The following is a 14,197-nucleotide window of genomic DNA, read 5'->3' as shown; positions in this document are numbered from 1 at the left end:
TCTGGGGAAGTCTACATCAGAACGTGGAAAAGGCCCAGCAGTGACACCACACGCCTTTAATCCCAGCAATTGAAGGTGGAGGCAGGAGGATCTCTGAGTTTGAGGCCAGCCTGGTCTACAGAGTGAGTTCTAGGACAACAAGAGGCTACACCTGTCTCAAAAAACTAAGACGAGAGAAAGAGAGAGAGAGAGAGAGAGAGAGAGAGAGAGAGAGAGAGAGAGTCAGTCATTGTATAAGTTCTGTTACTCTAGAGATTCCTAATACAGAGGGCCTCAGGTTAGAAAGTGATAAGAGCAGATACTTCTGTTGACTTCATCCTCCTTGACCATGGGTACTCACTGCTACTCACTCTTTTATTATTATTATTATTATTAATTAAATTTATTTGTTTATTTTATGTCCTGACCGCATTTTTACTCCCCTTCCCCATCTCCCCTCTATCCCTCATCTCAATCTACTCCTCTGTTTCTGTGCAGGAAGGGGCAGGCCTCCCGTGGGTGTCAACAAAGCATGGCACGTCATGTTGAGGGAGGATTAAACCTTTGTCCCTCCTTTAGTGGACCTCCAGCAACTCTGTCACAGGAGGGCTGGAAGACGCACTGTCCTCCTTTTAGAGGGTGACTCCATTTGAATCCCTCTTACATACGCATATGTGCATATTGTAGGAAACTTCTACAGCAGCAGGGTCTCTGCATGGCTTTTTGAAATGTCTTTAATATTATTAATCCCTCCCTATAACCCTCTTCTACACTGCCGTTCCATTTAACCCCCCAGTTCTATTATTCCCTCTTGTCCTTTCGTATTACCTGCACTCTGTCCCCCTTTCCTTGAAATAAATGCATGCATATCTTTTAAAACCTTAGTATTGGGGCTTTGTTGAGATGGTCTTAATTGTTTAGCTTGGACTGTCCTTAGATTCTTGGCAATCTTTGAGCTTCAGCCTGCCCTATGCCAAAATTACAGGCTGTAGCATGAATATTAAAAACCCAGAGACAGATATTGGGGTTCAACCTGAAGATCAGAAAAGCAAAACAGCCAGCCACTGGCTCTTACCTCTACCTCAGTCCAAAATGGCAATTCTGCCTCCAGGAACCTCAGAATGAGACTGTGTCTGAGAGCTGTGTCCTCCTGTTTTATATTCCTTTCTAGCGCTGGGCTTAAAGGCTGCAGCACCACCATCACCCTGTTTCTATGGCAAACTAGTGTGCTTACTGGGATTAAAGACCATTGCTTGGTCTGTAAGGTTGACTAGAGTGGCTGTTTTACTTTCTGATCTTCAGGCAAGCTTTATTTATTTATTTATTTATTTATATATTTTTAAAGATTTATTTATTTATTATGTATTCAGTGTTCTGCCTGCATGTATCCCTGCAGGCCAGAAGAGGGCACCAAATCTCATTACAGATGGCTATGGTTGCTGGGAGATGAACTCAGAATCTTTGGAAAAGCAGGCAAAGCTCTTAACCACTGAGCCATCTCTCCAGCCCGCAAGCTTTATTTATTAAAATACAAATGAAATGCCACTACAACAGGCATGAGCTACTATGCCAAATTTAAATTTTATTTTTTATCGTTACATTTTCTTTTGTGTGCCTGTGTGTGGGTATGTATGTCATAATGAGTATGCGGAAGTCAGAGGACAACTTGTGGGGCTGGTTTTCACCTTCTACCACACAGGTCCTGGGGATTGCACTCATTTTCTCAGCCTTTACCCACTGAGCCATCTCGCTGATGCTTTAATTTTTAAAATTCTTCTCTCATATATTACATCCCGACTAGTTTCCCCTCCCTCTTTCTTTCCTCCCAGTCCCTCCCCTGACCTCCCCTCTCCCCCAGATCCACTTCTCTTCCATTTCCCTTCAGAAAAGGGCAGGTCTCCCAGGGATAGCAACCAAAGATGGCGTATCAAGTTGCAATAAGACTAGACACCCCCACCCCCTTATATTAAGGTTGGATGAGGCAACCTAGTAGGAGAAAAAGGGTCTCCAAAACAGGTGAAAGAGTCAGAGACTCTCCACAAGAAAACGACAAAATCAACTAACCAGGCTCAAAAGGGCTCAGAGACTGAAACAACATTTATTTTTTTTTTAAAGCAGGATTGTGTTAGGTGTGGTGGTGCATACCTGTAATCCCAGAATTTAGGAGGCCAAAGTATGAGAGCCATAAATTTGAGGCCAGTCAGAGATACATAGCAAGAACCTCATGCAAAAGTTTGAAAACAAATAATTGAATAACTAAGGCAGTTTTGGGTTTACAGCAAATTGAGATAAGCTTTACAAAGTACAGAGTATCCATGCACTTCCGGTTCCCACAGAGGCACCATCTCTCCCACTATCTCAATCTCACAGTGGTACATATTCTTAAAATCCAGTTATCTACACTGGCATGTAAACCAAGTCCGTAGTTTGCATTAAGAGTTTGCTCATGCCGGGCGGTGGTGGCGCACGCCTTTGATCCCAGCACTTGGGAGGCAGAGGCAGGCAGATCTCTGTGAGTTCGAGACCAGCCTGGTCTACAAGAGCTAGTTCCAGGACAGGCTCCAAAACCACAGAGAAACCCTGTCTCGAAAAACCAAAAAAAAAAAAAAAAGAGTTTGCTCTTGCCAGGCAGTGGTGGTGCACAACCTCTAATCCCAGCACTGGGGAGGCAGAGGCAGGAGGGTCTCTAGAGTTCAGGACAACCAGGGCTACACAGAGAAACCCCGTCTCACTCTCCACCCCCAAAAGAATTTTCTCTTGGTGTCGTCCACTCAATGGGTTTTGACAAACTTACATTAATATTTTCATCATTATACCATCATACAGAATAATTCCATTGCCCTAAAAGTCCTGGGTTCCACCAACCCATCTCTCTCTCCTTTCCACCAAATCCTCGGCCAATCCTTTCATCTTCTCATCTTTTTATTGTCCTCATAGTTTTTTTTTTTCCAGAACACCATTTAGAATTTTGTATGTAAATAAAAAAATTAAAAAAGAATTTAGTATATAGTCTCTTAAGACTGATGTCACTTAGCAATATGCATTTAAAGTTGCTCCATGTCTCTTTATAACTAGATAGCTTGTTTCTTTTTTTTTTTTAATCAAAAAACTAATACTTTCTTGGATGGATATGCCATAATTTCTTTATCCACTTACCTAGTGAAGAATTTTTTCATGGCTTCAAAGTGTGTTTACTTTTGTGTCGTTGCTCCTGCATGGTACCTGTGGTGATTTAGCGCTTGCTATGTATCCCAGGTTGGCCTCAAAATTGTAATTCTTTCTCCATCTTATCTCCTGAGTGCTAGGATTAAAGGTATATGCCATCAGGCCTGAGTTTGAACAATTGCGATACGGCTTCTATAAACATCTGTATGCAGATTTTCCTGTGGATCTAAGTTTTAACTCACAAGTTAATTATTAAGAAATGGAACTGCTGGATAGTCACAGTAAGAGGATGTTTCTTTTGGGGGCACTTTTTCAAAGTGATGGTGCTGTTTTACTATTCCTACCAGCGACAAAGGACCTAAGTTCTGGTTGTGCCACATCTTCAGCGTTTGGCGGAAGCACTTTGGATTTCAGTTATTTCAGTAGGTATATAGTGGTATGTCATTGTTCTCTTAATTTACATTTCACTGATGGTATATGTGGTTACGCAGAGCATCTTTAAAAATGTTTAAATTTATTGTTTAGAGGTCGCTAATAATAATACGATTACATTCTGACAGCAATCAGATGCAAAGACTGTAGAACTCAGGGAAGTTCTACACAGGCAGAGCAGCCATTTGAAAGGGAAGCTGTGGAACTTCATGATGGATTTTATACTTTCACTATCAAATATGTTTTTATGCAGTTATCCATCACAAAATTCATGACGAGTTAGAACTAGAAAACAGTTAACTTACATAACTCATGTCTATTACCTGCATCCAGTCCTTCCTGTCTCCTAATATGGGGAATTTTTGCTTTCTTCTCTACATGTTTTTCATATACTTTAAAAAAGGATTTTATGTTTTATTTTACTTTTATTACCTTTTTGTTTCAAACAGGATCTCATTATTTAGCCCTGAATAGCCTGGGGACTTGCTGTGCAGACTAGGCTGGCCTCGAACTCAGACATCTGCCTGTCTCTGCTTCCCTAATATTGGGATTAAAGGTGTGCACCAGCACACCCAGTAACTTATTTTTTTCTAATTATGTATGTATGTGTGTCTCATGGGTTTGTGAATGCATGTGCAGGTATGTGGAGATCAGGAGAGGCCCTCAGCTCCCCTGGAGCTGGAGTTGCAGGTAGTTCTGAGACACCTGAGCTGTGTGTGGGAATCAAACTGAGGTTTTCTGGGATGGCTCAGAGAAGAAAGGTGCTTACCATACCTGAGGACCTGAATTCAAATCCAGGGACTCACATGGTTGAAGGACAGAACCAACTCCTGCAGGTTTTCCTCTGACCTTCATCCACGTGTGAGCGTGCGTGCACACACAACTAACTGTAATGATAAAATATTTTAATTATTTTAAAAAACGTGGGGCTGGAGAGATGGCTCAGCAGTTGATACCAGGAGCTTTGAATGAAAGTTTACTTATCAAATCTGTGTATCCATAAATAACATTTTGTTTCTTTGTTTCTTTTGTTTGTTTGTTTTTTTGAGACAGGGTTTCTCTGTATAACAGTCCTGGCTGTCCTGGAACTCACTCTGCAGATGAGGCTGGCCTCGAACTCACAGAGATCCACCTCTCGACTGCTAGGATTGAAGTCGTGCACCACCCGTGTTTCCTTTTGAGGAGAGACAAGTCTCTGGTTCATCATCAAGTTCAGCTCCCTGGGCTGGAGAGATGGCTCAGAGGTTAAGAGCACTGACTGCTCTTCCAGAGGTCCTGAGTTCAATTCCCAGCAACCACATGGTGGCTCACAACCATCTGTAATGAGATCTGGCGCCTTCTTCTGGCCTGCAAGTATACATGCAAGCAGAACACTGTATATGTAATAAATAAATAAATCTAAAAAAAAAAAAAACCAAAAACAAAACAACAACAAAAACAGTTCAGCTCCCTAAAACTGTATGATAGCTGAGCCGAGCTGGTCACCAGTAGGACTGGTGTGTGGGGCAGAAGTTGGTGTTTGGGTAACTGTGGTTGGTAAGGGAACAGGCTGCTCCGATTTTGTTTGTAGCTTTCCTACGATCAGCTTTCTTCCTTAGGAGATTGCTGCAAGGGACTGCTGTGGACAAAGGCCCCTCTACACCCGGTCCTGCTGCAGCACTGGAGGGGGTGGGCCAGCACTGCAGCTGCGCGTGCTCAACACTGTGTACCTGGGAAGTCCAGCTTCGGGCTGATGCAGGTTGGTCTGTCTCCTGTTGAAGGTGGCGCAGTGTTAGAGAATGCTTGCTTGCCTAGCATGTGTGGGCTTCTCGGTTTGCTCCTCAGAAGCACACAGCAAATAAAAAAATAACAGGGCTGGTAAGATGGCTCACCAGGTAAAAGCTCTTGCCGCACAAGCCTGAGCTCAACGCCCAGAAGCCACAGGAAAGAACTAAGTCCTGAAAGCAAAAGTTGTCCTCTGGCTAAGTAATAAGGAGGACTCAAGGGGGTGTATATGGATCTCCCTGGGAAGGGGAGATAGAACAGATTTGCAGGTAGGCTGGGGGCAGGTAGGGATGGGAATAGGATGGACCAGGCATAAGGGGGGTGGGATGAAGGGAGAGAGTTCTGGGAGAGACAACTGGAACTGGGACACAATGTGGGGTGGGCAATGTGGAAACTTAGTACAGTAGAAATTCTCTAGACAATATGAGGGTGACCCTAGTGAAGACTCTTAGTAATGGAAGCTAAGGAGCCTGAACCAGCCATCTTCTATAACCAGGGAATAAGGAAAGCTTTCAGTGGTGGGACTAGGGCATCAACCCAGCCACAAAACCTTTGATGTACAATTTGTCCTGTCTACAAGATGTGCTGGGGTAATGGTGGCCAACCAATAACTGGTCCAACATGAGGCCCATGCCATGAGAGGGAACCCATGCCTGACAGTGTCTCGATGGCCAGAAACCAGAGGTTGGTTAGCCCAGAGACCTAGGGTAGAACCAAACATGACTGTTCTCTCCCTAAAGTCAATGAAATGATTCCTGATGATATTCTGTTATACTCATAGATTGGTTCCTAGCCCAGCTGTCATCAGGGAGCCTTTGTCCAGCCACTGATGGAAACACATGCAGAGACCCACAGCCAAACATTAGGCAGAGCTCAGGGAATCCCACTGAAGAGGGGGAGGAAGGACTGTAGGAACCAGAGGGGGTCAAAGACACCACAGGAACACGCCCCACAGAATCAACTAAGCAGGGCTCTTAAGGGCTGAGAAACTGAAGCAACAATCATGGAGCCGATATGGGCCTGAGCAAGGTCCTCTGCATGCATGTTATGGTTATTAGCTTGGTGTTCTTGTGGGACTCCTAACAATGGGAATTCCGGTTGGTTGGGAAGGGGAAGAAGGATGTAATTCAGGCAAAGAGCACATTGTTGCAATGACACAGAGCTAGAAAACAGTCCAGTATGCCAGCCACCCCACTACACTTACCCTTCACTGGTTCTTTCTATGACAGCATGCTAGTACACTTTGAAACATACTAAAATTCAGTTACAAGAGTTGTCTCCTCTGACATGGTAATATATAGTTATTAAGAAGTTAATGACAAGCCGGGCGATGGTGGCGCACGCCTTTAATCCCAGCACTCGGGAGGCAGAGGCAGGCGGATCTCTGTGAGTTCGAGACCAGCCTGGTCTACAGAGCTAGTTCCAGGACAGGCTCCAAAGCCACAGAGAAACCCTGTCTCAAAAAACCAAAAAAAAAAAAAAAGAAAAAAAAAAGAAGTTAATGACAAATTTGCCTGACGTGACTAGCCATGAGTTTGTCTGTATCAGCCTCTAATGTCTAAGACCTTGGAGCTTATGTGACAGGCATCCTGTAGACCCATCCTGGGGCTGTGACAATCCTGGAGGTTACAGTCTCTCCCAGCTCCATGTGTGGAAGGGAATCTTTCTTGACTCCTGACACTAGCAAAGGAATAGAAATTCTTCAGAGAATGGAGTTGGCCTGTCTTGTCCTCAGATATTTGGGTTCATATCCCCTTGAGGCACAAACCCTCATATCAAGACTGACAAGGCAACCAAGTAGGAGGAAAGGGGTCCCCAAAACAGGCAAAAGAGTCAGAGACACCTCCACTTCCATTGTTAGGAGTCCCACAAGAACACCAAGCTAATAACCATAACATGCATGCAGAGGACCTTGCGCTCAGGCCCATATCGGCTCCATGATTGTTGCTTCAGTTTCTCAGCCCTTAAGAGCCCTGCTTAGCTGATTCTGTGGGCGTGTTCCTCATTTAAGGTTCAGTCCATACGCCACCTCTTCCAAGAAACTTCCATGGTCTCCCGAGTTGGGCTGAGTATTCTGTAGCAATTCTTCTTCTACTGTGTTAATCACTGTTACCATATTGTCTACCTGAATTTAGGGTCCTATCTTATCCTTCTCAGCGTTGTCAGTGCAGAGCAGGAGGCCTAACATGTAGTAGGTGGTCAGACATTTTAAACAACTACTCATCTAATTGGATGGTTAAACCCAGTGCTGATGGCTGCTCAACTGTTATTGGCCTGGAGAGGGTGGTCTCTAAAGGCAAGCCACATGGCTGTGTATATTCGCATTCTGATAAAGTTGGTGGTGACAGAAGTGTGTGCATGAGTGTGTGGGGATAAAAGTTGGTGGCTGTTAGACAACAGGATTAGTATCCAAAGAGTCATGCACATGCAGAAACACTGGAGCCAGCCTTGTACCCAAGGGGGCAGAAGGAAAGTCATGACTACAACTTCAGAGCCTGCTGCTACCTTGACAGAGGGAAGGGGAGTCCTTTCAATCTACAAACTGCCTTCTGTAGTGTTTACCTGTAGAATGGTACTTACTATGTACCAGACACTGTGCTCTATCCTCTTCCTCTCAAGTACCACTGATAAAGTCTAATGGAAGTGATCTGCTTGACCTGAGAACCAAGAAACAGTTCCTCCCAAGGCAAGAGAAGGGAAGATGCTGCCTCGCTGGGGGAGCCGGGCTTTGTTTGCACAAAGTAACAGGGGAGGACAATGTAAGTTTGAGGTTGGTTAACAATGAACCAGCCCTGCTTCTAGGAGAAAATAGCATAGACCCAGTCACAAAGAACACAGGGCTTTGTATGATCCTGCCATTTGTGAACTTGCTACTCCAGATAACCTAGGAGTTGTCCTCAATGTGTCTTTTTACCCACCGCTCTGTAAATAATGAATGGCATTTATGGTCCCTAGCGTGCCAATAAAGAAAGGCCTTTATGCTGACCCCACTTCTCTGAGTATTTGTTTATATGTTTCATATTAAATAATAAACCCAGCCATTCATTCATTTTATTCCACAAATATTTTATTTAATGTTCACTGAATATTATTATACACTGTTCTTGACACTGGGGATACAGCAGTAAACCACACCAGAAATCTCTGCTTTGAGGAGCTTACAGTCTATTTGGTAGACACAAACACTAACTACAACAAATAAATATAAAATATATCAAGTAGTGATCAGTGCTTTGTAGAGGATATAACAGAAAATAGCATAAGACACAACGTGGAGAGTGATAGGGCCATTTGATACATGGTGGTTAGGAAATACTTCTCGAAGGGAAGTAACATTTGAACGTAATGGAAATACTTGATCAAGTCATCACATTATTTGGAAGGAAGGGTGTTCCAGGTAGTGACAACAGCAAATACAAAGGTCCTGATTGGAAGGCCCCTAGCATGCTTGAAGAATAGGAGAAAGGCCAGTATAGCTAGAGCAGAGCGAGACTGAGAGCAATGAGACCGGGGAGGGGATGGAACTAGACTGTGAGGAAGGTCTGGGCCATGGACATGAGATGACTCTGGCTTTTGTACTGAGGCAACTGGGTGCCATGGGAGGAGTCTAAGCAGAACAGAGGCATGATCTGATTTGGATTTCACAAACACTTTCTAAGAAGAATTTTTAATTCTTGCAGAATTACCAAGAATTAGTAACGGGTGCTACAACACCAGGAAAAGAAAACCAATTACTCGAACACTGGCTTTTAGGAAAGCAAGAAGGTGTGCAACAAGATGATGTAATCAGTGCGCTGTGCGCTTGAGATGGGAGCAGTATTTATAATGTCATACTCATGCAAAAAATTATACTTAAAGATAGATGGAATCACAAAGATGAGCAATGAACAAGAGACTTAATCGGGGATAGCTAGACAGATGAGAAAGTAAACGAACCTTTTACAAAGAAAAAGACAAATTTTTAAATAGAAAAACTCAATGGAAAAAAGGAGAAGGCAGATTAAAAATAACTGAAAAGAGAATAAACTAAAGCATATACCCAATGAAATTTCCCCAAATGAAGTACAAGGAGCTAGAAAATATCAAAGGGTTATTATGAGTTATGAAGAACAGAATTAAGAGGCACACAATATGAGTAATTGGATTCTGAGAAAATAAAAACCCAGAAAGAATCTAACAGTTGAGAATTTTCCAGATATTATAAAAAAAAGCACACGCTTCTACTAAGCCATTAAACACGTTTTCAAAGCAGAATAAATGAAGAAGAAACAAGTCGAAACATGTTACAATGAAACCACAGCACTCCCTGCACACCCTGCTCAGAAAACAAATGAAACCTAACCACAGTTAGACTCATGGCGCTTTTGAAAGGCAACAAGGCATACATCTCACAGCCAAAGAGAAGAGATATGTGGATTTTAAAGGTGAGCAAACTCTTCTAAAGATAAAGCTTTTTCACACAACAAAGACTGGCGAGTTTAATACCAAGAAATTAAACTAAAAGGACAAACACTGTGTTCACAATGAGAGAAAATGATGCCATTAATGGGGTCTTAGATGCAAGAACGTATGCATGTAAATCAGAGCAAATAAGACTGAAAAGAATACTGATAATATATAATTATGAGATTACAAAGAAAACAAGGAATATATTTACATAGTTGCAAACAAAATCAAATGGTCAGGAGAGGAATGACTAAAACTGCTAATTTCTAAGCTTCTCACACTCTTCAAGATACACTGAAAATTTTGTTTAAGCTTTGCAAGTTAAACACACATGCTAGAATTTCAAGGAAACCAAAGAAAAGAAAAACACATCCTAGAAGGAACTAAAAAAACTAGAAGGAACTAAAAAAGCAGGTGAGAAAAGAGAAAACTGAACATACAAAAAGTAGTGGAAAACCAAAATAACAAGGTGATACTAGAAACATGTCCAAACATCCTGCAACAAATGTAAACCAAACTTGCCAACTTTTAAAGGCAGAGGTCATTAGTTAAGCTTTTTTCGAGACAGGGTCTCACTGTATAGCCCTGGCTGGCCTGAAACTCACGATGTAGACCAGGCTGGCCTCAAATGCACAGAGATCCACCTGCCTCAGCCTCCCAAGTGCTGGGATTAAAGGTGTGCGCCACCACACCCAGCCTTAGATTAGATTTTTAAAAAATGTCCAGCCATATGCTGTTTTCAAGAAATATAAATTAAAACACAAAGGTGTAAAAAATTCTCAAAAGTAAAAAGATAGAAAATTATGCCACACAAACCCTAACAAGAAGAAAAAGCTTGTGCTGTTATATCAATACAAGATAATCTAGCAGAATTCCTCTATTATCAGGAATAGAGAGGATATTACACATTTACCAGAAATATAACAATTCTTAATTTATGTTAAAAAAGGAAACTCTAAGAAGAAAACAGGTAATTCCAGTGTCAGAATTTCAAAATTACTGGTAGTTCATAACAAAAGCAATCAGCTTACATAAATACAACTTGAATAAGATCATTCCTAATAGACACTTGTAGATCTGTATATTCAATTAGAGGACACACATTCTTATAGAGCACACAGGAAACATTAATAATTATCAATCATGTACTAAGCAATAGAACAAGTCTCAATAAATTTCAGTTATCACATAAACCACATCATCTGAACATAATTAAGATAGATTTCTATAGTAGAACAAACTTAAGAATCCCCCAAACATCTGGGAACTTAAACATACTTCTGTTTAATTCACGAGTCAAATAAACAATGCTAATAGATATGCTGAAGCTCCTGGAACTGAACAGCAATGAAATTACTACAATATACCATTATGTAAGAAAGTAGCATTAGCGGGAAATTTGTAGCTTTTAAATATATAAATTAGAAAACACGAAAGCTGAAAGCTAGGCTCAGTGCCTCATGCCTGTAATCCCTGCACTGGGGAGGCTAGGGAAGAGATTATCACGAATTTGAGGTTAGCTTAGGCTACAGAGTGAGATCCTGTCTCAAAGAAAAACAAACATAAAAAACAAGCAAACAGAAAAAAAATAATACTGAAAATGAATGAGCTCAATATACAATTTAAGAAGTCAGAAAAACAACAGTAGAATAAATCCAAAAAATGTGGAAGGAAGGAGGTCAAAGAAGATAAGCGCAGAAATTAAAGAAATAGAGAACAAAGACACAATAGAGAGGAGCAGCAAAGCCAAAAGCTGGTTCTTTGTAAAGACTAACAAAAGAGACAAACCTCTGCTGAGATTGATCAGGAAAAAGAGGGAGAAGGCACAAATGACCAGGATCAGCAATGAAAAAGGCGACATAGTTACGGATTATATGTAGCAGAGAATTTCAAAATGGAACTTCAGGCCAGAGAATTTAGAAACACAGACAAACTGGACCAATTCCTAAGAAACTATATCCAAAACTACATCCACAAGAGAGAAAAATAAATTCTCAGTAGTACTATAAGGTGTAGGACTCTAGGCAGTGCGGAGATCGCCTCTTTCTAGCCTCCTCTGGAGGGATCTCTGGAGTGGCCCTTAGTGACGTGGGGCCTGACGAATTCTCTGTAGTGGCTGCGGGTGCTGGGCAGATTCAGCACTCAGCGACTGTTCTGTGGTAAAGGCGCTAAGCAAGGCCAGTGAGGCGCACTGCCATCTGGACAGGCTCTTCAGTAGCCAGCTTCTGTGGTCTTCTGCTTACTGAGGATAAAGGGCTTGGAGCGCAGTCGGAGGAGTCCGTGTTCCAGTTTCCAAGAAACACCAATCACTGCCCAAGTCGTAACTGGTTGGGATGGGATTGGGTGCTGGGAAGCCAAGCAGGGGCTTCTGGAGGGTGCAGCTCCAGGCAGAAACCCTGAAACTGTCTTCTTGAATATCAGATACTCCCGATGAGCCCTTTGAATGATGTCCAAGCTAGATGCAGGGTGATGGATCTAACAATGGTGGATGTTCTGCAAATAAGAGCTTCATCATTATTTTGAAATAGTTAATGGAAAAGAGATAAAATGGATTTGAAATCTACTCACATTATCATGGAAATTTCAACAATATATTTGTCAGTGAAACAAAAGAAAAACCTGCATTATTTTAGCTGTTAAACATCTTTGAACAATTTAAGAACCGGTTTTAGGTATTTTATCACATTCTCATATTACACGTTTCTGTTGTTGGTGAGTGACTTAAGAACCTGATAGACACATCATTACAAAGTCTTGCTTAGGATCTGTGCATACCCATCTCAAATATGCTGTCACATGAAAGCATGCCGGGAAAGCACATTTTAAATTTCTCATTTAAAACACTGAAAAGGGGAGCTGCAGAGATGGCTTAGCTGTTAAGAAATATTTGCTGCTCTTGCAGAGGACCTGGGTCCCATTCCCAGTACCTGCATGACAGCTAAAACCATAACTCCAGTTCCAGGGGATCCAACAAACACCCTCTCCTGGTCTCTCCAGGCACTAAGCATGCACATGGTGCACAGACTTACATGCATAAATCTTTAGTTATTTTTTATGTTCACTAGTGTTTTGTATGTATATGCACCATGTGCATGCTTAGTGCCTGGAGGGGCCACAAAGGGTCCCCTGAAACTAGAGTTAAAGGTGGTTGTGAGTCACCATGTGGCTTCTGGGAATTGAACCTGAACCCTCTGGAAGAGCAACAGTGCTCTTAACCACTCACCCATCGCTCCAATCCCCATGTATAAATCTTTTTAAAAAATGCAAAATTGTTCTAGCATGAGAAAAGTCTATAAATTTAATTGTGCTACATTATCAGACTATTGGAGACAAAATATATTCATTCTAAGAAACAGAAAAGGCATTTGGTAAAAAAAAGTACAATACCCTTTCATGATTTAAAACAATAAAAAACTTCTTAGTATATAGAGAAATAGGAGGAAATTTGCTTAACCTGATGAAACCTCTAGAAATCAGATGAGAAATACTGTCCTAAATAAAGAAAACTTAATGTTGTTTCCTCGAAAATACACAATTGAGGAGTGGCCCCTCTAACCTTTCTAGTCAAAATTATACCAGATGTCCTGGACATCCCGTTAAAAGAAGAAAAATATATTTAAGGCACAAAAATTTAAAAGGAAAAAAGCCTTTCATTCTTTATAGTTGACAAGGTTGTCAATATAGAAACACAAGAGAAGACATCTTAAAGGGAACTAGGCGTTTTTGGAGAAACAGCTGGTTTAAGGACTGCCCTGGAAAATAACAAAACGACTCTGGAGTATTTTGTAGTACCAGAGAGCAAAGAAGCCCTTAAAAACCAAGAATGGGGGTCTGGAGAGATGGTTCAGTGGTTCAGAGTGCTTACTGTTTTTGCAAAGGACTCAAATTCAAATCCCAGCACCCATATAAGGTGACTCATAACAGCCTGTGACTCCAGTTCCAGGGGATCCAGCACTCTATATTTTGGCCTCCATGGACACCTCTACACTTGTGGTATATATGCACACAGACACATTTATAAGTATAAATAGTCAATAAGAAGGACGCATGACAAGGGGACACAGGAGCCAATCTAAAAGTGTTGCCAGGGGGCAAAGATGAAAAAATTTGAGCAACATACCAAAGAACAAAGAATTGGATTTATAACTCAAATTATAAACAAATATGCATAGGCTCATATGAATATAAATAAGCGACAGAATAATAAAAGATAAGACAGGGCTGGAGAGATGGCTCAGAGGTTAAGAGCACTGACTGCTCTTCCAGAGGTCCTGAGTTCAATTCCCAGCAACCACATGATGGCTCACAACCATCTGTAATGAGTTCTGGCGCCCTCTTCTGGTGTGTGGGAAGCAGAATGTTGTACACAAAATAAAAAAAAAGATAAGACACAACATCATTACAGAAGAAT

The 14,197-nt window shown here is 41.6% G+C and overlaps 1 protein-coding gene across 1 annotated transcript; it reads right to left on the bottom strand.

Moving 5' to 3' along the window:
* Positions 1–11,302: 11,302 nt before the first annotated feature.
* Positions 11,303–11,791, bottom strand: Kantr (KANTR integral membrane protein). The gene has a single exon (XM_075957568.1). It carries the CDS (start codon positions 11,645–11,647, stop codon positions 11,417–11,419), a length of 231 nt encoding a protein of 76 aa, XP_075813683.1. The 5' UTR covers positions 11,648–11,791; the 3' UTR covers positions 11,303–11,416.
* Between the last annotated feature and the right edge of the window lie 2,406 nt (positions 11,792–14,197).

This window comes from Microtus pennsylvanicus, chromosome X (assembly GCF_037038515.1).
Source record: "Microtus pennsylvanicus isolate mMicPen1 chromosome X, mMicPen1.hap1, whole genome shotgun sequence".
Lineage (NCBI taxonomy): Eukaryota > Metazoa > Chordata > Mammalia > Rodentia > Cricetidae > Microtus > Microtus pennsylvanicus.
Note: the sequence above shows the minus strand (reverse complement) of the source record. Positions and strands in the feature narration are given on the sequence as shown.